This window comes from Solea solea, chromosome 5 (assembly GCF_958295425.1).
Source record: "Solea solea chromosome 5, fSolSol10.1, whole genome shotgun sequence".
NCBI lineage: Eukaryota > Metazoa > Chordata > Actinopteri > Pleuronectiformes > Soleidae > Solea > Solea solea.
This window is the reverse complement of record NC_081138.1, coordinates 30,038,066-30,064,908: the sequence shown is the minus strand read 5'-3', so window position 1 is coordinate 30,064,908 and position 26,843 is coordinate 30,038,066. Positions and strand designations below refer to the sequence as shown.

The window sequence follows — 26,843 nt, the reverse complement described above, 5'->3', positions numbered from 1 at the left end:
TATAGAGACTAAAAATGTTGACATATTACCACATGTCCATACTTCCCTGATGTTTTTTGAACCCTAAAAACAATTTATAGATAATAGACCCACAGATGGGTCATGGGTGGATTTTTTTGGGTCCTCAAATACAATTTTGCCACCATTTTACCCTTTTAAATAAGATTTTTGTGTTATATACAAATAACATGTATATAATGAAGGTGTTCATTTACCAAACATCTCTTGGAAATTACTTTACAAGCTATTTTGATCATCTACCGATCAGATTAAGTGATTTTCTAACATTTTTCAGGTCCTTAAATGTGAATATTTTCTACTTCCTTTGCTCCATATAATAAAGAAATCATTTTGGTTGAGAACATCATCATCTCATCACTGCTCAACATTTTATGGACCAAAGAATTAATAGAAAACTGAATGGGATAAAGGTCATTTTTGTATTATGTATGTCACTTTGTAAATCTCCTCTTAAATCTGCGGAGATCAGGTGTAACCTTCAGTGCCTGGCAAACCTCTGCCCCGATGACAGACCAGGTGTGAAGGGAAAAGCCTGAAGTCGTAAACGTTGAGAGGTTTTTTTATTTACGACCCTGGCTGACGCTGAGTGTGCTCACACTACAGTGACAACAGTGGAGGAGGAGAAGTTCCCACTGACTCACGACAGTCCTCGTCTACATGTGAACAGCTGCAGGTCCCGCTCCGGGAACCGGACCTCCACAGGTCAAAGGTGACAACATGTGTGATGAAATATGAAACGTGTGAGGAACTGAGGTTGGAGGTTGGGCTGAACAATTAATGGAAATATTATCATAATCGTAATAAGGCCGAGTGCAATTATCAAGTTGCAGGGGCACGCGGTATTTGTCAAAGCCTAAATGTGTCTTAACTAGGCTTTGGTCTCTAGTCCACTTATCTCCAGTGAAGGACAATCTTAACGCTTCATCATACCAAGACATGATGGAGCGTTAAGATTGTCCTTTACTGTAGATAAGTGGTCTTGTGCTTTTGTGTCCCAGCGCACAAAGCAAGAAGAGACACGGTTTGACTTAGAAGAACTTGACTGGCCCGCACACAGAGCCCTGCCCTGACCTTTAACCCCATTGAGCACCTTTGGAATGAACCGGAACAGAGATTGAGAGCCAGACCTTCTCGTCCATCATCAACATCAGTGCCTGACCTCATCAATGGAGGAGAGTGGAAGCTGTTATAGTCCTATATATGTATGACTACGCACGTGTAAATGGACCAAAACGACTTAAAAACCATAGTCTTCAAACCTCTACAAATGTGTCAAAAATGCTGTCCACTTACGATCTGATCACTCCCGGTGGATGTTAATACCACGTCTAAACAGATCTAGGGCACAGATATTTGCACAGGTGCAGGACGCCATTCCCTGACAGCGCCTTGCTCCTCAAACCGCCAGATCCTTATATACCTTTTCCTGTGAGTGACATGAAATCATCTCGACACCAATATCAGATACCTTGTTATTTCCTGCTTAGAGCCTATTAATAAGCTGTAAGGGATGGACTGCTGGCATGTCACCCACACTGGCACGAGCACACACATGCAGGACCCTGAGCAACCACGCGCAGCAGGAAACCCGAGAGTGTTGTGCTTTAATTTGCCTCACTCTCGCTCTGACGGCTGCTGGCAGCATCGACTGCTGTGGTCCTCACAGAGGAAGACTCATGACAGCGGTGGTGAAGGGGGAGGGCAGAGATGTGAGGGCAGATCGGGTTTGTTCTGAACCACCTAAAGAACAAAAGGCCACTGTGTACATGCCCTCCTGCCTCCGCTCCACCGTAAAAGGAGACAAGACAGAATCTATCAGCAGACACGAGCACTCGTTTAAACAAAAGGATTCCTTTCAGCCCTGCTCCCTCTTTCTTCTCTGCAGGTAACAGCGGCACAGAGTTGCATTTCCTGTGAGAAATCAGCTGCAACTGGGGTCTCGATTATCCACAAGTAACACCGGTGAATGAAAAGGTGCCCCATCGTGTGTCTTTTTAGTTTTTGACAAGCACGAGCCAATTAACTGTGACTGTGCAAAGAGAATCCCAATGAATAAGGAATGAAATAGGAAAAAATGCATTTCAATTCTTCCCATACACATTTAATGAGAAATGCTCTTGTGTCCGGGATTAGAAAAACCCAATCTCCCCAGTGAGATTCCTCATGGGAAGAGAAGATTTCTTGGCCATAAGTTTTTCAGGAGCATGATGAGCATGACAAGAACTTTGGACTGGGAAAGTAAACGAGAGCAGCTGGAGGAGGGAGAGGTTATTAAACGCCTTGTGGGTTTAAGACTTATTCCAACTCCAAATGAACCTGACAGTAGTGTTGTAGACAAGACCACACTCACCAAGACCAAGACCAAGACCACAGTGTAGGATGAGCAAGAAAAGACCAAGATTTTTAAGGACCAGGACAGAGTCAAGACCAACACTGAGACCAAGACAAAGGCTTTCAGGGACCAAGACCAAGTGCTGACAACAAAACAAGACTAGAACCTACCAAGAGCTGGCAAGACCAAGACTTTTGGGGATCACGACTGAGTCAAGACCAGAAACAGGAACAAGATTTTTAAAAGGACCAAGACTGGAGTCTACCCTCTTGGTAGACTCCACGACAAAAGGGATCGGGACTGAGTCAAGACCAGAGTGTTCTCAGGGCATCCCAATGAGTAGTTTCAAAATGTGCAAGATTGAGACGAGCCCAAGTAAAAATATGCCAAAGTCAGACAAAGACCTTCAAAAGAAAGGTCTCCAGAAATGTCTTGAGTAACATCACACTACTTTAAAGTAAGACAATGTGTCATTTAACAGCTAGCAAGTAAGTTAGTCACTTTCCATCTCATCTCATTGGACTCTTGCTAAAGTTATGATCCGTTGGACAAAAGAGTTCATCCATCCAAGAAAGTGTGTGCCACATACCTGGTGACCAGCACGGCTGTGTCCACCGGTGGGATGTCATCTCTTCCACCAGGAACATGGTTGGTGCCAAGGTACCGGGGTCCACCAAACTCCTGATACTGCCAGTGACAGAAGCTTTCCAGAGACCTTTCTCCATGATGACCCACATGGAGCTTGTCCTGAGGACCAGACACGGAGAGCAGATTAACCTCATCCATCCATCAACCGTAGCTTTAAATGCACAGCTAGCTTATAAAGAGACTGAAGAAACAGACATTTCAGAGTTTAGAAACCTTACCACCCTTGGCAACGTGGACTGCAATAGCTGACATTATGGTTTATGGATGAATGTGCAATGTCAGGGTGGAACTTTTGCATAGTTTGGTGGCAAGTGTACAGTATTTTGTGCATTTGTGCAATAATCAACATTATGGTTTGACATCTTGGTGTGGAATGTTCCCTTAATGTTACTTTGGTCACAACCTTCATTCAACCTTTATAGAACATTCTCTTTTTGGTTGCCAGAACGTCCCCCTAACATGTATGGTGGTAGAGTGGGCAACCTTACAAGTGGAGGGTCGGGGGTTTGAACCCAGGCTCCGTTTAGTCTGGGAGCAAGACACTTAACCCCAAGCGGCTGCTGAATGGGCGTGATAGATGTGTGATGCAAAAGGTGCTAAAGTTATTTTGGACTCGACTGCAAAAGCATTTTAGAGTAAATGAGAGAATCTCTTTTCTTTTCTAGGGGCATGAAGGAGATTCCTCACACACACACACACACACACACACACAGGTGGGTGTGGCCAGCATCTGCTGAGAGTCAGGTTGTTGGGGTCAACACAGAGGTTAAGAGAGGTCACAGGGGGTGAGAGGTCAGGCTTACTGGGCGGCTGTGAAGCAACACCAGCTTGGTGACACGAATGTTGATCCTGACTCCAAGACTCCGGTGGTGGAACATGTTGTAGACCTGCAAGAAATAATGTAAACACAAATAAATAAAACACTTTTCACATGAGCACAGAGTGACACAGGTTTACAGACAGTAACAAAGAGGAAGAAAATAACATAATAATAATATTATTGTGACTTAAATATCATGATAATATCGTATTGTGACTTAAATATCATGATAATATCATATTATTGTGGCTTAGATATCATGATAATATCGTATTGTGACTTAAATATCTAATATTGTATTGTGAATTAAACATTGTGAATATCATCATATTCTTACTTAAATATCATGATAACATCGTATTGTGACTTAAATATTGTGAATATTATCGTATTGTTACATAAATATCATGATAATATCGTGTTGTGACTTAAATATTGTGAATATTATCGTATTGTTACATAAATATCATGATAATATCGTATTGTGATTTAAATATTGTGAATATTATCGTATTGTTACATACATTTCATGATAATATCGTATTGTGACTTAAATATTGTGAATATTATCGTATTGTTACATATATATCGTGATAATATCGTATTGTGACTTAAATATTGTGAATATTATCGTATTGTTACATATATATCGTGATAATATCGTATTGTGACTTAAATATTGTGAATATTATCGTATTGTTACATATATATCGTGATAATATCGTATTGTGACTTAAATATTGTGAATATTATCGTATTGTTACATATATATCGTGATAATATCGTATTGTGACTTAAATATCGTGATAATATCGTACTGTTGTGTCTCTGGCGATTCCCACCACTACGTTCTAAGCTAATAACAGGAGTAATGGGTTTTGCTTGATCGCAAAGTTCAACAATTACACAAAACTCATAGTTACACACAAACACACACACACACACTCAATTCAATGTTGAATGATAGAAAAACAGATGAGCTGCTTCTTCCTGTGTCCGTCTCTCCTCTTCCCCCTGTCCTGGCCTCTAAAGCCTGAGCCAAAGCTAAGAAGGTTCCCCTGAGCTGTTGCGAGTACAAAGCAGGTTTGTACAGTTGGCTGAACCTGACTGTTGTTGTACACGGCTGCATGGGTGACAAAACAGGGATGTGGTTCTGGCTCGTCTCCATCGGCGCTGGAGAACAGCCAGGACCCAGGAGAGTTTTTGCAGCGGGACACAAGAAACCTGGGAACCTCGTCTGTGACACATCAGCTCTGACGTTTACGTCCAGTAACTCGTGTTATTAAGTCATTAGAGGGTTCACGTCACTGTTCTTTTATAGTCCAACTAAGCAGTATTTTTAAAGGTCCAGTCTGCAATACCATGGACGCAAAGGTGTTTTTGATCAGATTGTGGTCTCTAGTCCCCTTATCTCCAGTAAAGGACAATCTTAACACTTTGGACAATGCTATGCTTCCAACAGTTTAAAGGGAGGTCATTTTCTGTTCCACCATGACTGCGTCCCAGTGCACAAAGCAAAGACCATAAAGACATGGGATGGACTTTGAGTTTGGTGTGGAAGAACTTGACTGGCCCCGCACACAGCCCTGACCTTTAACCCCATCCAGCACCTTTGGGATGAACTGGAACAGAGACTGTGAGCCAGACCTTCTCAGTGTCTGACCTCATCAACGCTCTACAGAATGAACGGGCACAAATTCAAACAGAAAGTCTGGAAGCTGTTATAGCTGCTTTAATAGTCCACATTAAAGTGTTTGAATACGTCATTACAGTCCCTGTTGGTGTATTGGTCAGGCGTCCAAATACTTTTGTCCATATAGTGTATCTTGGGCTAGCCATTGTTAGCAGTACCAACGCTCAACAGGGTATTTTGTGCACACAAACAACATAGCAACATGTCTACTGTTAAAAGTTAGACAGTACTTTGTAGGGGTGTGAATCACAATTACTAAATGAATTGCTCATTACTCATTTTATAAACTATAATATAATTGTTTTGAAATGTTACTCACAATTAAACCAAGTTCTTTGACTTTTCAGCTTCTTAAAAGTGAATATCTCTTTGCTTCACACTAACAAAAGAAAATGGACCAACCGATTACTGGATTAAGCGAGGAGATAATCAACAGGTTAATTGATTATGAATAAAATCATTTTATGTGAAACGAATTTGACAAAATGTGTGTCTTGAAAACCTTACTTGAGGTAAGTGAATTCCCCGGGTTCTGACTACAAACGCATCACAGCATACGTCGTAACGTTGAGCGTCAATATAAGACCAAAAAATTATATTTGAATTTTTTTAATATAATAACGTATAATAATAATAATGTTTGGAACCAGAGTTTACCATTTACGACAGGACATTGAATGCAACACACAGACTATTGAAGTCCGTGGTGGATGTAATCCTTTTTCCTCCCCATAACTCAAAATAAACCAACACGACTGGATTACGATGGAAGGTTTGCATCATGGATGTGTCGCCAACGAGTCCATAAATGTTTCCAGCACCTCACTGAATCCATGTCACGTAGAATTAAGACTGAAACGACGTGTCGCTCCAAAAACTGACCCGTCAGTGTGTATTTACGCAGTAAATATTTGTTTCCTGACATCTTGTGAGGCAGAATGTTGTATATTAGACCTTTAAAGGTTACAGACTCAGAAACAGCCTGTGTTTACGCCGAGACGACATTTGGAGTTATAAAAACACACCAACTCTGGAAAAAAGATCCTGTTTTCATATCAAAACATGCGGCCCGTCAGTCTGGACTGTTCGCGTTCACGTCTGGGATTCTCACCATGTTCATGACAGTCAGCAGGAACCTCTGCGCAGCCTCGGCGCCGTGATACTGCACCATGTCCGAGTCCGCCACCACCACCGTCTCCACCGTGTAGGCGTCATGGAGACGGATGGCGTTTCTCTTCCCGCGAACGTCCTCAACTGCTTTTGACCTCTTCTCCTTCTTCTTCCCAGACACTAAAAAAAAAGGAAAAACCAACATTAGAAACACGAAAAAACAAGAGGGAGAAGTAACACGGTGCTGTGGATTTAAGGACCTTCTTGAAAGTGATGAAGAATCAGCCAGATTGAGACGCTTTCTAACAACACAAACGTAGAACTACTCATCTGTGATTGGCTCTCACGACGGATTTTAAAGTAAAAGTGACAGATTTAAGCCTCCGAACAAAAGACTCATGTAATGTGATATTATCTTGCTGGTTGATGGTCTTTTATGGCCTGAAACTAAAGTTTGTAAACTGCTCAATCTCCCACATCGAAGCCCATAGAGAAATCAACACTTTTAGCTTGCAGGGATCCAAGAGGTACTGGACTCCCCGCTGCCTCATTTGGCAAGTTTTTGTCACGGAGGTGATTCAAATGAGGTATTTCCAACACAGAATTCACAAAATAACACATTTGAACTTCCTGATCCCTGATGCTGTGAGCCGTGATGTAAAATCATTGATTTCCTCGATGGACTTTGGTTAGAGAAGGTAAGTGGTTTAGAAAGCTACACACACACAGCAACTTTTAAGTGGGAAAAAGGCTGTCTCGCAGTGAAACCCAGTAGTTAATACTATATACTTCAAGATACGGTACATCAAAGCAGCCATACTTTTTGTTTGGTGAAACTTTTGTTAAGTGGCTGAAATCTGCTTTTACAAGTGTCTCAGGTTAGTTCCTGGGGATAGAAGTCAGCACTGGCAGTGTCGTAATACAGCTCACAACCACGCTTCAAAAAAAAAGAACTATTCCTTTAATGCCAGGTCTGAACAAGGCCCTTATTATAAAAACACTGTAACAACAGCAGTCTTGCCTGCGAGCGACAGCTTCCAGAAAAGGCGAGTGACAGCGAGTGGCCTCACATCAAATTAAAACCAAACCCACCTACGCAGACAAAAAAGAGACTCCCAGCAGAAAGTGGAGAGGAGGAAACTTTGTAATAAAAAAGAAAAGAGGACGCGATGGACTCACACAGAGTCAAATAACACGGGGCTTTGAAGTGTGAGAGCCTCTTCACAACTGCAGGGGAACAGGAACCTTTGTGGGAGAACATGATCTCATACAGTGACTGGACGTCTCCTGCTGCTGCTGCTGCTGCTGCTGCTGCTGCTGCTGCTCAAGCCTGAAGTAATTACTGTTGTTTGGAGACTCATAGACGATGGTCACAAAGTGAACTTCCATTAGTGTCAGCAAAACTAAAACAAAAAACGCTATAGTTCCATTACCCTCCTCTTCTTCGACTTCTTCTCCCCTTAGGGGTCGCACACAACGGATCCAATCCAATCCAAATTTATTTCTATAGCACATTTAAAAACAACCGAGTCGACCAAAGTGCTGTACATCGCATAAATACATAAAACAGATGGGATATGAAACAATGTAAATTCAAACAGTACAAAAAAAAAAAAAACAATAAAACACATAAAAACGTAAAAATGTAAAACCAGTTAACCCGAATACCAGGTGACCTAATAGAAGTTTTTTTGCATCTGTTTTTAGCCCCGCCCACAATTGTTGACACTTTTTCACCCAAACAACTTTGACGCGTAAAGTTACACCAGGATTGATGCGGTCGCAGAAAACCGTGAGTTTTGGGGATTGTTGAGAGGAAGAAGAAGGAGAAGAATTCACATAAACTCATATAAACAAAGTCAAAAAGCAATATAAATATATATATAATTAAACTATAACAATAAAACTGACCTGATATATACATACATATATATATATATGTACAGTATATATATATATGTATATATACATACATATATATGTATGTATATATATGTATATATATATATATATATATATACTGTATATATATACATATATATACACACACATATCAGCAGCTGTTGACCTGAGCTGTGATTATAGATTCTTTCCTTTGCGTTCATGTCTGTCTGGACTCTGTTAGTTCTCTCTGATCCATCTGTTCCATTCCTCTGGTTCTCCTCTGTTCTCTTCTCCACCTCCTTGTCCAGAGGAATGCATAACATGAAAACCTCTCTCTCTCTCTCCCTTTCTCCCTCACTCCCTCTCTCTCATGCATTCTTTGTGCTGCAGCAGTTTAGTCTGCTTGGATCGAGGTAAGTGTGTCATATTGCATAAGAGCCTGGAGGAATATGAGGAGTGACTGAGCCGTGTAAACTTCACAGGCTTTGAGTTACTGCAAGAAAACACTGTATCAGCGATTATATCAGCGATTATATTCAACACAGTAAATAATCGTTAGAAATGGTAGAAGTATTTAAGTCACAATATTTAAGTCACAATAGGATACTATCACGATATTTAAGTTACAATATGATAATCACGATATTTAACTCACAATACGATAATCACGATATTTAAGTCACAACACGATACTATCACGATATTTAAGTCACAATACGATAATCACGATATTTAAGTCACAATACGATATTATCACGATATTTATGTCACAATACGATACTATAACGATATTTAAGTCACAATACGATAATCACGATATTTAAGTCACAATACGATATTATCACGATATTTAAGTCACAATACGATATTATCACGATATTTATGTCACAATACGATACTATAACGATATTTAAGTTACAATATGATAATCACGATATTTAACTCACAATACGATAATCACGATATTTAAGTCACAACACGATACTATCACGATATTTAAGTCACAATACGATAATCACGATATTTAAGTCACAATACGATATTATCACGATATTTATGTCACAATACGATACTATAACGATATTTAAGTCACAATACGATAATCACGATATTTAAGTCACAATACGATATTATCACGATATTTAAGTCACAATACGATACTATCACAATATTTAAGTCACAATGGGATATTATCGCGATATTAATGTAACAATATGATACTATCACAACATTTATGTCACAATACGATACTATCATGATATTTAAGTCACAATACGATAATCACAATATTTAAGTTACAAACCGATATTATCAAGATATTTATATCACAATACAATACTATCACGATATTTAAGTCGCAATACGATAATTATGATATTTAAGTCACACACCGATATTGTCAAGATATTTATGTTACAATATCTATGAAAAATGTCCATCAATTACCTCCTTTTCCACAGACAAAAGCAAGTCATTAAGTAATTGAAAAATTATGATAAAGAAGTAGATGTAGTTGACTAAAATGTGATGGTATTTAGTCGACTGAAACTAAACTAAAAACATCTCAGATGACTTAAATATGACTAAGACTAACTGGTATTTTAGACCTAAAACTAGAACTAAGGACTAAACTCACTGTGGTTTCATTTACTACAAAAAAAATGTCAATGAACGTCATCAGATGACGACGTCCTGTTCAGTGTAGATTATGAATATATGAGAATATGTGTCATAATTAACCAACAGACGGAGGCGGTGCAGCCCGACACACACACACACACACGCACGCGGCTCTGCAGGTTTTTCTTCTTTCCTTCTAAAAAGGAGGTTTCTCTTACCGCGTATGACCCAGTTATGAACATATGGAAGACATTTATTTATACAGGTTGTCAGAGGTGCTGGTGGTCTTCAGCTCGGGTGGTGTTATGTAACTCTGGGGGCGCAGCTCAGTCGTCAGGGTCAGGACTGCTCACCACGTCTGAGAGGACGTTATATTCGCTGGTGATTTGTCTTTTTTGCTCAAACCCCAGTCAGACCGGAACAGACCAGACCACTTGTCTTCATTTGTAGAGGGACTGTCATTATTCTTCACCTCATGTCCACGGTTGTCGGGGTTACGTCCACATTGGGGCTGTCAGTCCAAATTCAAACATTAAAAACCTGTCGAGAAGCGAATCAAAACCGTCTGAAGCGTTTACAGAATCCCCCCCCCCCCCCTTTGTTTTCTTAAATAAAATTTTATTTGAAAGACACGTGAGCTCACGTGAGATCTCAACCTTCACTCTTTTATTTTATCTCCAAACCGTTCAACCTCAGCTGTCCCTGGAATCATTTCTAATCCTGTCCTGATCCTGGCCACTCCCAAACAAAATATCAGCATCTTCACCTCTCCTCCTGTCTTTAAGACAGTGACTCCAAGTCGAAGTAGATTTTGGAATTAAAAGTGGATTTGGGAACTATAAGTAGATTTGGTAATTATAAGTACATTTTGGAATTATAAGTAGATTTGGGAACTATAAGTAGATTTGGGAGCTATAAATTGATTTGGGAATTATAAGTAGATTTGGGAACTATAAGTAGATTTTGGAATTATAAATAGATTTGGGAACTATAAGTAGGATTGGGAACTATAAGTAGATTTTGTAACAATAAGTAGATTTGGGGATTCTAAGTAGTTTTGGGAACTATAAGTAGAATTTTTAAGTCTTTTTAACTGATCTACAGTTGGACATTGTTGCCCTTGATTCTTGTGTTGGACGTCACGCTTATGACTCTTGCGGTGACGACACTCTCTGACCAATCAGTGTCCGGCCGTCTGCTGACGTCCCATTTTAGTATCTGCTCAGCTCGCTTGGAACCTCGGTCAACTGTTGTTGTTGTTTAAATTTGCTTTATATATAATTGTATAATGGTATGGATTGGAGGCTGTGTGTTGGTGTGTGTGTGTGTGTGTTGGGTGAGGTGTCACGTTCCCGTCAGTGCTCGGCAGAGTCTGAGCAGATACTTCACTTTGGCCGTAGCGTCATTAACACAGCAATTAAGTCAATTGCAGCCCTTCACTGCGACGACAAAAGCCAGATGTAAGAGAGTGTTTTTGTCCAACAAACATCTGTGAAAGAGGTTTTTTGGAGGCATTTTTCACATTGTGGTTTCTTTTGGAGGAGAAACCTCTGGAAGGTGGTTTTTCTCCTGACTGTTGCTCCAAACTCTGCCATCTTCCTCTGGCTGAGATGTTCATATTTAAGGCTTCATCTATGCAAGGGTTTGGTTTTTTTTAACTTTGACCTACTTTTATTTCATCATACGCTTCCTGATGTAAAAAAAATGTCAGAATTCCTTTACATGAAAAATGTTTTTGACTTTTTGGACAAATCGCGCTAATGCACCATGTATTGTCGTAACGGTTTCCAGATTTGCTAGTTAACCTTTCTCAATAATGAAGCAGCTGACGACGTCATGAGATTAGTAAATGGTCAGTATTCATGTTGTGCTTTTCTAGACCTGACGTGGGGTTAACTTTTACCAAGGACACACAGGCTTGTAGACTAGCAGAGCCGGGAATCGAACCACCAACCTTCTAGTTGAAAGACCACTGGGCTACCCTCGCCCCCATGAGTGCGATCATTCACTCTTGAGCCGTAATGGCTGCATGTATAATACACAAACACATAGTTGAAATGAGTAAATTGAAATGCTATTCAAAGACATATCACCTCTAAACGTCAGCCATCCATTATCTATACCACTTATCCTTTGAGAGTTGGGGGATTTCGCAGCACGTCTACTAACATTTTGGTTATTTTTGGCTCGTCTGGATATTAATATTTATTGCTCCTCTGTGAATGCCTCCAAGAAGAGTCTGTAAAAGTCAAACATATCTACTGAGGAGCAATCAAACCTGCAGCAGACGTTTAATTCAAGTTCCTGGCTGAGTGAAGTGCTCCTCTGGCCTCACTCTTCCATTCTGCCTCCAGAACAGTGCTGTGCTCAGAGAAATGTTTGGATAACTATAACTCAAGTCTGCAACTAATTTAACTTTTCCATGACTTCCCCAGCCGATCATTAGTCGCTGTGACTGGATCCTGTGTTCAGGTGAGCTCCACACAACAGAACCCTGCCATCATTCAGAACTCAGCAGACCAGCTCCGCTCCTCATCGCGAATTCCTCCGCCGACCAGAATCGATAATCCTGGCAGGGAGACGCGGAGAGTTTGGAAAGTATGCACATTATTAATGTCAAAGAGCAGAGGGTGGGGTCTGCTGTCTGTGTTTGATAGCGTTAACAGTGAGAGGCGGCGCAGGTTCCAACAAGAACTTTGCAGAAAAGAGATGCACATTAAATAAGGAAACATCTGCATTCCACACAGCGTCTCGCTGAGGCTGAATGAACATCAAAGCGTGGCAGATCGCAGTAAACGCTGCTCTGAAAGCCGTGATTTATTAGCATTGCTTCCCTGGGATGTTCGGCTGGCCCACTTCGGCTCGGAGGGTGGAGACGCAGACAGTAGTTCATTCACACAGCTCACTGCGAGCATATCGCTGCAGAGGGACTTGGAAGATGTTTCAGGGTTTTTGAGGTGAGTGTAAGGAACATTCCCAAGATTCTGAAGAATCAGACAAATCCCATCCTCTGTAATTTGACCCATATGTCATAAATAAAGATTTAAGCATGGAATTCCTTCTTTTTTTTCTTCTTCTTCTTCTTTCTTTTTTTTTTGTATCTGCAAAGCACTCTTTGTCCAAGTGTAAGAAGGAGGGTAACAAGGAAGAAAATCAAATCATTCATCCTCTAATGCTTATTTTGTGAGGGTTTCGGAGGGAAACCGGAGCCAAAGCCCCAGCTGACCCGGCGAGAGGCGAGGACCAACCCACACCGGTCAGTCACAGGACGGACACACGGGCACAAACAAGCAACTATTCACACACACACACACACACACACACACACAGCCACTTTAAAAGTCTCATTCACTAAAGAGAGACGAGCAAAACGGGAGCTTTTTTAATGAATGAAGGTGAAAAGATGGAAACTAACTCGCTCCAGGGTCGACTGAGAGAAGACAATCAGCTGCGACGCATGTCCGATTACTAACCAATGAAGCAGAGGACAAAAGATAAAAAATTAATCTTAGTCTAATTCAACAATAACAGTATGTGAAGCACGATCTCGACTGTAGATCAAACATCGATTGTAACGACTTCACGATCTCGACCTTCGAAATCAAAAGGTGGAATCAGGGAAAATGCAGTGTCGCAGTTGTAGCCGCTGTAGCACCGCTGCTACGTTAGCTCCTCCCACTAACCTGAAGCTGCCGCCAACCAACGGTAACCGTGGCAACTGCTGATGAGACAATAGAAATGGGAATTAAAGAATTAAATGAGTCATCGTGACATAAAACCAACGATGCTGGACTAAACGAGACAAGTCTAGTCTACAAAAGATTGAGAATCAAATCAAAGTACAAGCGAGACATTTTTAAAGTTCCTCAGGAAACTGCGGGTCCTTCACGTGCAGCTGATGTCAGACTGAAGCCACAGAAAAGCTGCTGGACCACACAACGTTCCTGCTGAGCGGATTTATCCTGCCACAGCGTCAGTGACGCTCAGCTCCATCACCACCAGGTCCCTAAAGACCCTGGTCCTACTGAGACACACGCCACTGGATCCACTACAGCTCACCTATAAACCCAGCTGGACCTCAAACACAACACGGTCTCCACTAAGCCTCGGACGATATCCAGGCCAATCCAACTTTAATTATAAAGCACATTCAAAACAGAAACAGAGTTGTGCTGTACAGTCTAAAAACATGGAAATAAACATAAAAACATACATAAACATTGCATTGTATCCAGTATTATTGTTTCACAATCAGAAATGTCATTCCTTATCCTCAAGGAAGCTGAACTTCACCTACACAATCACTTTTTTCTATGTTGTTTTTAAAATGTCCTCACTTTCTGAAAGTTGTCCTCACTTTCTGAAAATGTCCTCACTTTTTGAAAATTTCCGCACTTTCAAAAACCTCATGAAAGTTGTCCTCGCTTTTTGAATTCTTCAAAAATGTCATTCCTTATCCTCAGGAAGCAGACTTTACCTATACGATCGTTTCTTGTTTTATTGTTTTTAAAAGGTTTTCCGTAAATGTGGCGTTCACTGTCTTCAATTAAATGTCTTCATCCACATAACAAAAAAAAACGACTCTAAAAAAACACCAAAACGAACCTGGACAAAGTGTCAGTCCATCACAGGGACACATATAGAGACAAACAACCATTCTCACACGATTCATTTTAGAGTGTCCAATTTGTCTAATCCCCCAAAATCTGCATGTCTTCAGACAGTGGGAGGGAACCTGAGAACCCGATGAAAACCAACGCATACACAGGAAGAGAGCGCTCAACTAAGGTTGCGATCCTGCGGGGCTTCTTCCTGCAAAGGCAAGAGTGCTAACGGCCAAAAAATAGGTTTGACTGTGACTACAGTGTCTGAAGGTACAAACTAAAGCTTACAATTCATAACCATGGAACAAAAGTGTGTTTCCTCATCACTGTTTCTCTGTTTGTCGCTGATGAAAGCTACGGCTGTGCTGCTGCAGCAACAATTTAATGAAGGACACAAAGTAACAATCTGATGTCACACAAAAAAGATGACCTGACCCCATCCACACAATCCTCGCAGCATTAAAGGTTTTACTGTGCAGACAGTCTGCAGCCGCAGTTTCCTTGGAGCTCACACTCACACACACACAGAGAGAGAGAGAGAGAGAGAGAGAGGTCCACACCTACAGACACTCAGCGCCGGTGCCAGTCACATGAAATGCCAAACACACAGTGAGGAGAGAAGGGTGTTTCCTCTTCCACCCTCGTCCCTGTGTGGAGCAGGACGACACTGAGCATCCTCTCTGGCTGCATCACTGTCTGTTTTGGAAACCGCAAAATCCCTGCAACGGATAATGAAGACACATGAGAGGATAATCACCGGCTCTCCGTCATCCATCATGGGCCGCTCGGAAAAAAGAAAAAAGAAAAAAAAACATTGGACCTGGCCATGAAACTTCCAGACTATTCCCACCCTGAACTCAGCTGTTAGAGAGAGAGCGAGCGAGGTGTGCAGCTGTAGAGCGAGGTGCAGGAGCCGCTATGATTATGGTTCCAGCTCCACTCACTTTGGTATCAGTCGCGGCGTTTTCCGTGACTTCATGGCTCCTCCTCGACGTGGGCGGAGTCATCTCAGCAACAGCTGCGTGAAACTGCCGCGACGTGGTTTTATACACGCGACACAAACACTCAGACGAGTGACTTGTAAAGCAGTTGTATTGTGGTGGAACTGAATCATTAGAGTCATTAGAATCATTGAAATCAGCAAATTAAAAAAGATTTGTTCGCAGAATCGTTCAGTACTTCCTGCATGAGCAGAGACACAGTCACTATGAACGTGGTGCTGTCTCTAAATACACCAGACTCCTCTGTTCAAGAGTGAGATTTTAGACATTTGCTTTGCTAAATGTTGGATATTAACATCATGTTTTCAGGGATTTTTAAGTCTTTACTTTAGATTAAGATTAAAATACTTAACTTTAATCTACAGTTGGACATTGTTGGCTTTGCTTCTTGTGTCGTGCGTCACGCTCATAACTCTTCAGTAGCTCTCTGACCAATCAGTGAGATTTTGGAATTATAAGTAGATTTTGGCATCCGACGTCACATTTTAGTATTGGCTCAGCTAGAGCAGGTAATTAAAAAAAACACCAGGTACCAATCAAAACAAATCCTCCGATTATTAGTCCCTGAGTTGCAGCCCCACTGAGGCGTGAAATCACAAACTTCTCTTGAATGAAGTAACGGCCAACTCGCACGTAATCGTGAATCAAATCACGCGATCACGTCTCCGTGTGTCGCTCACTCACCTCGTCTGGTGCCGCAGAAGTCGTGTTCGTGCTCGGCGTCCGAAGGCGAGCCGGCGTCAGACGAACGTCGGTGACGAGACAGTCGATGTTTACGTCCCGAGAAAGACTGGATCGACGGATCGCTCTCCTCCAGCGGCTGAATGAACAGGGTCTCCTCCCCGATCTGGACCAGACCAGTCTGTGCAGGGACACGGAGACATGGACAAGATGAGACTGTGAGGATCGTCACGGGAACATGGGTTACATTATATATATATGTGTGTGTGTGTGTGTGTATAATGGAGGGTGTTTAAATGTAAACAGGTAACACTTGATATATGGCAAAGGGCTGCAGTCGTCAGTTGATGGCCCCCTCTAAGTAATGTAAAAAAATTGGTGTAGATGATAATAACACAATCAAAAACAGGACGATAATAATAAAAATAATAAAATCAAGTTAATTATTTGTCATTTAAATGAAGAATATCCTCATTAAAGCGCTGAAACAGATTCATAAACTCAGTCCACATTAATCATTTGTAAGTTCCTTTGTGTTGTGCTCACACTGTGTTCCTTCCCTAAATACTGATGTGAAAGCATTTGTCACTTGATGGAAACGTCCAAAAGCGGAACAGATAGGACGGTGTCGAACAAACGCGTAGGATTATTGTCGACGGCTTCTTTATAGAGCCGCGGCTCTCGACTGGATCAGTGTAAAAGTTTCTTCTGGATTTACTGTCAAAGCCTCAGGTCTGAGAAAAAGCCATGTCACTGAGCAAACTCTGCAGATCAGTGAAAGCTGTCAGATTAAACAGCTGTTTGACACAGATTTAGTCCAAAAACCAAAGGGTCTGTTTTAAAAACACTGCACGACGTCACAGTGAGGCTCACGGACTGAAAACTGTATCTGGCAGCCTGTGGTGATGCCAGAGTGCATGAATAAACTGTTGTTAGCTTCAAGAAAAAGAAGGGGGGGGGTGGGGGGGGAGAAAAGTTCCAGCACACAAATCCCTTAAAAACCTCAGGCTGTCATTTTAACATTTCTGTTGATTTGTGCGGATTAAACGTGTAAACAGACGTTTTTTTCCCCCAGTGGACGTTGGACTTGTCACAGCAAGAAAAGCACAGATGTTCCCAATGTCTTCAACAAAGACGACTCTGAGTGTCCACAGCGGGACATCGATTTCCACGGAATATTCTTTTAATATATGATATTTTTACAGCAGTTTTTGGGAAGGTGGCATTTACTCCAAAAACCAGTGGAGTTGTGTAAAAATAATGGCCTTTAAAGGGTTAACATTTAAAAAAATGTATTATTAATATTTGATAAGTATATGTCAGGCTGAAGTAACTTTAAATGACTGACTCATTTAAAGTGGAAAAAAATATGAATATATAACATTTTTACAGTAGTTTTTGTGAAGGTGGCATTTTCTGTCGGTAGGAACAAATTAGTAAGTTTTTTTAAAGGAACCCTTAAGGGTTAAGTTAATAACCCTTAAAGTCAGACTAAAACACAGATATTTAGACGTTATCTAATGTTCTACTAATTACGTCACCATCTCAACAAGTTTATCTTTAATTGTAAAAAAATTAAAGGTGCAGTACGTAGGATTGCCAGACCAATCTTGGCTCCTCCCACCTTACGACAAAACAGACACACGCTGCTCATATTAGCATATAATGTATGCATTACTGTGATACCATAAAAACACTTACATTCATTTAAAATAATTAATAAAGTTGAGTAAATAAAAACAAACAATTTAGTTTTTACTGTCAGACATTTATACAAAGTTCTGATTTTGTATAGATTTTGTATTTTATTCTACTCTTTTATTCTTCTCTACCTTTAAATGCTGCTGTAACATAATAATTGCCCAGTCTGGGATCAATAAAGTACATCTATCTTTCTAAATCAATTAGTTAAACAGAAAAATACATACATTTACTAAAAACAAACTCCTCGCAGAAAGACTCTTGCTCTGATCAGGGTCACAAAACCGTGATAACCGAATTTTTCATCAATATAAGGCAGAAATAAGCTTTAACTGTGACTCAAAATACACAAACAGTCTAAAATCAGCCCCAAATTCAAAACCCGGGACACAAAGATGTTTCCAATCACTGTTTCTCATGGAGCTCGATGCTGTGAGAAGACAGCGACATTTAAAAAAACATGTTTATCTAATACAGCGTCTCAGTGGCAGAGAGAAGCCTTTAAAGTGTCCAGCTTCAGACGCAGACCATGTTCCTTATGTTCCTCGTCAGTGTTTGGGTGCCTGCTCTGTTCCACACAATAACAATGTCTCCCGAGTCGCGCTCACGTTGATCATTCATTCCGTTGCTTTGCTTTTCCAGTCCCATTTCCTGTTGTAAGCTGAAGCTTCAAAAGTAGGTCAAAAAGAAAATGTGCTGCAGGGTGGCAGCCAGAGTGCACGCTTTTGGTGAGTCAGCACAATCATTTCTGCTTCTTCTTCTTCGAGATCCGGTCCGTCTGTCACACAGACCTGGAGTTTGTGTCGCCTTGTAAACCGCTCACTCCTTTGCACCAAATCCCATACAGAAAATCTGCAATTTTACTTTATTTTAACATCACAACACACAGGAGCTGCTGATCCACTGCTGCCTCCATCAGTCACTTCAAATGTGTCATTTTGCGACTTCTGTGTTTGAAAACCTTTGTTCAGATTGACCTCAGTGACACAAACTGACCACACGAGGCAGCAGCAGACCAGCAGCTCCTGTGTCCCTGCGAGCTAAAAACGTCAATTTTCTTTATGGACTTTGGTGCAGGGGAGTAAGCAGTTTGCAAAGGTTAAGGTTAAGGTAACGTTATTCATCCCCCTGGTTAAAATTCATCCTCGGCGTTTCACCCGTCCTCTTCTCAGAACCTTCCTTGAACTAGTGTTTGCGTAGTGGGCAGCTACTGGACACCAAGTCCAGATTGAATGTCACTGCCTTGCTCAGGGCCATTATCCTAAGACGTTTTAATGGTAGGAGGAAACAGGAGCTGTCCTGGAGAGGACCTGTGATGGACAAGGGTTCGAACCTGGGGGCTTCTTGCTGTGAGGCAAAAGCACAAACCACTGTGTCACAGTGTCATTAAATAATTTTTTAGTTATTGATGTTTTCAATTCACTTAGGCCTCACAAAATTCAGTTTCAGTAAGAGAAAAAAACGCTCCAAGAGTGAGATTTCTTGCGATTGCTTCTTGGAGCATTGACGGAGCAGTAGATGAGTCGCTGGAGCTCTCCACATGAAAAAGAGTCGTTTTATTGCGTTTTGGAATTTCATCCACACGGAAACAGCATTTGAGGGCGTTTCATGTTTAAGGAAAACTTTTTCAAAGCAACAAAGAAAAAGATAATCAAGATTTCATGTTCCTCTCTACACGAGACTACCAACAGACCTTGGTACCAAATTTCCAACTCAACCCATCACTTTCTAGATTGGACGCCACCATTTGTGTCAATAAGAACCTCAACCCTAACCATAACAAGAGGTTTATCCCGATACAATCGGCGTAACATCACCGACACACCGTCCTCTTTGTCTCCATTTACACAAATTGGAAAATGTGTACATCAAACACGACCTGGCACTGGCTGTATGAAGGGATTCATAACAAACATAATAAAATAAAAAGGCACCAACCCAAGACGCCAAACCTTTCACGAGCCTCAGACGTCGTTAGCTACGATGCAGCACGTGGCCAAGAGTGTTGATTGCAGGAATGTCGAGGTCCGGCAGAGTCTACAGAATCAAATGTCTGTCACAGCAGCATAAGATCCAAACCAGATACTGACATGTGCAACTGAACCACCCATCCCCATGATGTTCAATCATCTGAACATGTGCTGCAGACAGGGAACTTCCTGGATCTACTGATCAATTTTAAACTCTTGCATTGTTTCATTTTGATTTCCGTTCTCTGTAGATGATGAAAACACTTTCTTCCGCTGCTTTGATGTCAGTCAATCGCCACAGAATAAAAAAAAAACACACAACACACACTTCCGTCTCATCTTGTGTTTAAGTCTGGGACGAGGCCAAACTGCTGTGGTTGGAGTTATCTGATGCCACCGCATCAACTTTTACAAACATGGTTTTAAGATGCTATTTATAGACGCGTTCAGCTCACACCTTCAACACGACATCAAAGATCTGACAGAGCCTCCAGTGTCTGTCCTCACAGTGGGGTTAGAAGGTTCCGGCGTTCCCTTAAATGCTGGAAAAAAGTCTCCTGAGATGATTGACGATGAAGACACTGAGTGACGCTACAGGAATGTGTAGCACTCCAGTCCAAGTTTTTTTATTTCAGGGTTTGAAACCCTTTGTTTAAATTGACCTATTCCGAGGTCAGACTGCTCAATCTTTCTGTATGCGTTAGATTACGTGACAACAGAGGCATAAACCCTTGCCATAACAGACTACGTCGGGTTAAGTGACCGAACAATCATCACAAAACAACGTGATGATGTGGGAATGAAGAGAGGCTGAACCATGGAGCTGAGAGAACTTCACCTCAGACACATAATTCCATCTTACAGCACTAACTTCATCACATACAGAGCTAAACATCACTGACATGATGGAACACATCGTAGAAGGAAGCTTCGTGGCTATCGCTCACAAGGTGGGTAGAGAGGAAGGTTGGTAGGTGGGAGGGTTAGGTAGACAGGTGGCTAGCTAGCTAGGTGAGTGTGTGGGTGGCTAGCTATGTAGGAAGGTAGCTAGCTAGGTAGGTAGGTAGGTAGCTAGGTGGGTGTGTGGGTAGGTGGGTAGGTACCCACCTACATAGCTAATATGTAGGTGGGTGGATTTGTAGGTAAGCAAGTAGGAAAGTAAGACATGTAGTAGACATGTAGGTAGGTAGGTAGGTAGGTTGGTAGTTAGGTAGGTAGGTAGGTACCTACCTACATAGCTTATATGTAGGTGGGTGGATTTGTAGGTAAGCAAGTAGGAAAGTAAGACATGTAGTAGACATGTAGGTAGGTAGGTAGGTAGGTAGGTAGGTAGGTACCTACCTACATAGTTAATATGTAGGTGGGTGGATTTGTAGGTAAGCAAGTAGGAAAGTAAGACATGTAGTAGACATGTAGGTAGGTAGGTTGGCAGGTAGGTAGGTAGGTTGGTAGGTAGGTAGGTAGGTAGGTGCACAAAAAGGCAGCAGTGGACCAACAACTCCTCTCTTTCCCAACACATCTAGGTTTGCTGTCTTTTCTGTAGACGTTGCTGAGGGAAAGTGAGCTGTTTACAGAGCAAAACAAACTTCCCTGTTTCCTGTGGGAAAAGTGCTGTCTACTATTGAGATAAAGCACCAAATATAATCCTAAAATGACAGACATAAGCTGATATAAATTTCATGAGGTGAGTCTTTTATTAAGAGGCTAAAACCTGCACAGTCAGTGCTGACTATGTGTCAGCGTCTCATACAAACACACTGAACAAAAACCCTCAACTACTACAATTAAGGAGTGACTAAGCCTGACCTACTTAGCTCCGCCGACAGGGCATCACATATAAAGACATTTTCTTTTCAACATAAAAATAACAATATTAATAATTATAACATCCAGCAGCTGTCTGGAAAAGAAAAATGAAAATCAACAGAATGGCAATAAAAAGGTCAAAGAGTCTGCTGTGGCAGTCGTCCAGTAACGACTCGACTCGAGAGTTTGAACGGCATCTGTGCGACTTACTGTGGACTTCCCTGACACACCGATGTGAGTGTGTGTGTGAAGTCTGGACAAACACACACAGCCTGAACACACTCCAAATCAGAGCGGAGATCAAACACACAGTTAGCATGTGCACGTGGCAGCGCGACTACCAGCCTCTTCTGACAGCACTCAAGTCTGGAAACTTGGACGTGGTGAACCAGTATCTGGCAAACACTGTGCTGCTAATAACATTTCTACGACTCCTGAACAGTCCCCAGTGGCAATCCACATTGCCTTCATGTTTCTGACGGAATACCAGGGAAGACTTCAACTGAACACTGCACCTGTCCACAGTGGCCATGTTAACATGGACACAAGTCACCTAAAAGGTCGGGATACATCGGCTAACATATTCTTTAAGACATAGTGTATTCAAACCATTGTTCACACGAGGCTAACTAGCTCTATTAGCTCCACACAAATTCCTCTGTGTTTCCCAACCACGCTGCACACAGGAAGTGATTTGTTTTATGACAGGACAGACAGACGCAACAACGACAGTGAGCTAAAACAAAGGTTCTCGTCTCGTCTCCACCCGCCCCTGCTCTGCAGCTGTATATACACACAAACGCTCCCTCAGTCTGATAGTTTTCAAATGAAGGACACAGCAAACAAATAACATAGGCAGGAAACAGGGCAGAATAATAACGTCAAAAACAACAAAAACAAGGCAATCAGAGATGGCAGACTTCATGCCATTCACGCAACAAGCCTCTGGCGGCCTCTGCTGGTCATATTGGTCAAGTGCAAGTGCAGAAACACAAACAAACAGACACACAGACACACAGAGCCACTAAAAACAATACTTAGTAAAAGTAACAATACAACAGAAGTTACACACTGCAGCTTTAAGACAGCGTAGAGTTATAATAAGGGGTTTAAAAATAGAGAAAGGCACCCGTTAAAGGGGTAAACAAATAGTTTTATAACAAACAATGATACGATACTTGCTGATATCGCAAAATCTCTCACGATACAATCATTTAACAAGTTCAGTGTTGAGTTAAACTCAATTTAAAAGGGAGAAAAATGACTTATAAGTCTGCATTGACAATACGTTGGAATAAATGGACGTTTAGGCTTGTGTTCACTTTTGCCTGAAACATTGCACGTCAAGAAATGATCCATGTCCCAGTTCCACAGAACTCCGTAGTATAGAGCATTAAAAAACATGGCATCTTTTATTCAATATCTTCAAATCATAAAGCCATGTTAACAGAACTTGGATCTTCTTGGATTTTATCCATCAATTTGTCAGTTCTTAATGTTTCAGTCCCGCCTTTAAAACACCACATGTGTTTAAATCTAATATTATATATTATAATTTGCATTTACTTTAGTGTTTGGTTGTAAACAAAGTGCCGATTCCTCTCCTGCCCGTCTGATCACGTGACTGCTCTCGTCTCCATGGCGACGCAGTCGTTAGTCTGAGCACAGCCTTGAAATAATATGAGGATTCTGATGTTGATAATGATACATGACGTTCCACACAAAACAAACGCTTCTGTGCCAAAGTAAACTTGTCAGTGCCCTCTGGTGGACAAACGCTGACATGGACATACACGTCTTCTAAATTACTTCGATTTCACTCCTTTTTTTCCCATTTTCGCTAACATAGACACACACTTTGGCAGGGAATGTCAACCTTTGATTAATTTGACTATATTTAAAACATAATATGTGAGGAAATCATCTCCCACTGAACGCTTATAGCACTTTATTATCATTCAAGTGACAAGAGTGGATCAGCAACTCCTGTGAGCTGTGATTTCAAATCATCTATGATTTAAAATTCTCTATGGACTTTGGTGCGGGAGAGTGAGCATGGTTGCTGCTGAACCATGTGGGGTTTTTTTTAATTTTAGACAGTCTGATGCATGTCTAGGCTGGATATTTTGAACTAAAATTTGATTTCTTCTTCTTTAAGTCTCAACTTTACGCCCAAAGTTCACTGATATCGGTGTATGGTTGTGATATCAGACATGAAAAGGTGGTATCTGGCCGTGCTTTACCTGAGCTAAACCTTCAAACAATAGCTTTAAAGTGAGACACCGTTCATTTTACTGAGGAGACACTGGATGTCCCTCAGTTCCCCGACAGATTCTGAGTCTGAACCGCGACAGTGTTTCTTTGTAACTGAACCCCCCGTGTGACTCACACTGTCTGTACACAGCAGGACAATAACCTTGTCACTCAGCGAGGGGTTCGCTGAAAGCGCCAAGTGTCACGGAGGATATATGGAGTAAATAAAGGAGCAGAGTTTAGATCGAGTCCAGGACCAAGGCTGGACCTCGTCCCTCCACACTCACTTCACATAAGAGCACTATCATCAAACACCTCAGCTAATGTGTAACCTCTCACGGTGGACACATTCAGATTCTTCCAGTAGAACTTTCAGCATAAAAGTTTATTCTTCACCTCAGAAGCATAAATTTTGACTGAATTTACTCTTAACTCACATTAACTCCATTTTTCCAGAACTTACAACCACATGTCACAGTCCCCCCCCCCCCACCCCCGATTAGACAGAGCGCACTGTGCAAAGTCAGTCAAAGAAAGTGGTCGCCCCCTTTTGTTTCCTCTTCAAGTTTATTTTCTGTTTTCGTGCGGCTGCATTCCATCAAACTGGAAAAACACAGTGCATGTCTTGTGCTTCATTTTAACACATTTGTCCAGATTTCTGCCAGACACATTTATCTTTGGAAACAGGATCTCCACAAGCTTTTGAAATCGGGTTCTGAGGATTTGGCTTGACGGTGTGACTTTGAACTGACTGACCCACCGGTGGGTCTGTGGGCTTTAAGAGATTAACTGCAGCGACCTGTGCGAGACAGCAGCTAAAAAGTCCATTCTCTGCACACCAGGCTGCTGTAATCCAACCTGCCTTCTCAGTAATATCACTACATTAAGGGAAAAAAATCACTTTATCACATGTGTGACAGCCTTTTCCATCTGGAAACAGACATTTGTAAAGTGCTCGCTCTCCCACACCAAACTCCATAGAGAAAATTGACGTTTTTAGCTCATGCAGACACAGGAGCTGCTGCTCTAGTGCTGCCTCATTTGGTAAGTTTGAGCAATATTGGTAAATCCAAACATAAGTTATTATACACAGAAATCACACAATAACACATTTGAACTAAGGAATGGAGACAGCAGAGGATCAACAGCTCCTGTGTGCTCTGATGTAAAATCTATGGTTTTCTCTGTGGGCTTTGGTATGGGAGAGTGAGCGGTTCCATGCCTTCTATATGAAGTTTTTTGGGGCTCCATAAGTGGCAACGCACATCACTACTCATGTAAGAAGCCCCATTAAGGGAGTTTGGATGTAATGGGTGAATTTTTTTTTTCCTTTGGGGCCCCAAGCTCAGTTACCCTTGTAACTGTATTAGTGTTGATCAGCAGCAGAAGAAACATATGAACAATAATAAGGAATACAAAAATGCCTGTTCTATTCTTGGTGCCAGTCTCAGTGGAGTGACGTTTGGGTGGAATCAACCTTTAAAACTTAAAGAGAGAGAGAGACTCTGACTCCCCCTCCCCCTCCAAACACCTGTTTCTGTCCAAAACTAGTGAAAAACAGAGAAAGCAACCTTTTTCAAAGTTGTCCTATTTCCAGAAAGGTTCATGATAGAGATGATATCTTTGGTTTGTGAGTGTCGGGGGGCTTTCAGGAACTCCCACATTTACATTTGTGGAAAAAAACTGTTGTAAATTGACATAAATTACAGTTTTAGAATCTGTCTGTCTTCATTTATGCGCTTTTAGGTGATTTGAAGAAAAAACGCAAGTCGAAACAACAACACAAGGTTAGACAACACCATAGCAACGTGTTTATGTAAAATAAATCTGTGTGGGTTGGAAATTCTAGGTTTGTTTGGAGATTTTTGTTATTATTTTCATGGACCGCAATACACACTCATTATAACATCTGAAAACGTCCCAAAAGAACGTCTAACACAAACTGCAATTGTTTAAAAACCGTAGTAGGTATCAAAACTAGGATATAGGTGACACACGTCTTGTCTGACGTCTTGTGACCCGTTTAAAGTCCCAACCACGTCTCTACGTTTGAGTCTGACGACACTGTGAGGCTCCAAAGTGGGCTGGGTTGAGACCTCGAAACCCTTAGAAAAGTCACATCAGGCACTGTGATAATAAAGATGTATTTACCAGGCCACCACAGGTGTTCACTGACACCACAGAGTCCGTGTGGTTGATGATGGAGCCGGAGTAAAAGCACAGCTGCTCCGGGGGCACGCGCGTGACCGCCGCGCTCTGCTCCGCGCGCCTCTCCTCCACCACGAAGTCCCGCGACAGGAACGTATTATCCCGCGTCAGGTTCAAATGCAGCTCCGTGCCAAAAGCGGGCAGCGTCAGGAGGATGATGCCGTTACTGCTGCCCGGGTCAGCGTGTCCTGCCCCGGGCGCGTCCAGGGAGCGGGGACCGCGGCGCCGCGCGGACAGGTGCGCGTCCTGAGCGGACAGCAGCCTGGGAATCACTTCATCTGTCTCCAGCTCAGACTGCGCTGCTGCTGTGAGGGGGGGAGAGGGGGAGGAGAGGAGAGGAGAGAGGGGGAGGAGAGGAGGGTCACTTTCCATCAAACAGAAAGAAAAAAAAAATGAAAAAGAAATAGACTCCTGTCCTGCTCTACTGCCTCAGTGAACCGGCTGAACTGTGCGCGCTAATGCGCCGTGACTCCTGCAGCCACGTTCAACTC

The 26,843-nt window shown here is 41.8% G+C and overlaps 2 protein-coding genes across 4 annotated transcripts in view; one reads left to right on the top strand and one right to left on the bottom strand.

Annotated features, from left to right (window-relative positions):
- The window catches only part of psmd13 (proteasome 26S subunit, non-ATPase 13), a 108,187-nt gene that overhangs the window by 13,778 nt on the left and 67,566 nt on the right, over positions 1 to 26,843 (top strand). The gene's annotated exons all lie outside the window — the stretch shown is intronic.
- adamts17 (ADAM metallopeptidase with thrombospondin type 1 motif, 17) overlaps positions 1 to 26,843 on the bottom strand; it is a 91,430-nt gene that overhangs the window by 63,945 nt on the left and 642 nt on the right. For 2 of the 3 annotated variants that reach the window (XM_058629244.1, XM_058629246.1), the window contains exons 2-6: positions 26,296 to 26,657; positions 16,418 to 16,595; positions 6,626 to 6,804; positions 3,805 to 3,888; positions 2,943 to 3,100 (exon numbers count right to left, since the gene is read on the bottom strand). In XM_058629244.1, the coding sequence (XP_058485227.1) occupies positions 2,943 to 3,100; positions 3,805 to 3,888; positions 6,626 to 6,804; positions 16,418 to 16,595; positions 26,296 to 26,657 (961 nt within the window). The remainder of the gene's footprint in view (positions 1 to 2,942; positions 3,101 to 3,804; positions 3,889 to 6,625; positions 6,805 to 16,417; positions 16,596 to 26,295; positions 26,658 to 26,843) is intronic. The other variant, XM_058629245.1, reaches the window with a different exon arrangement.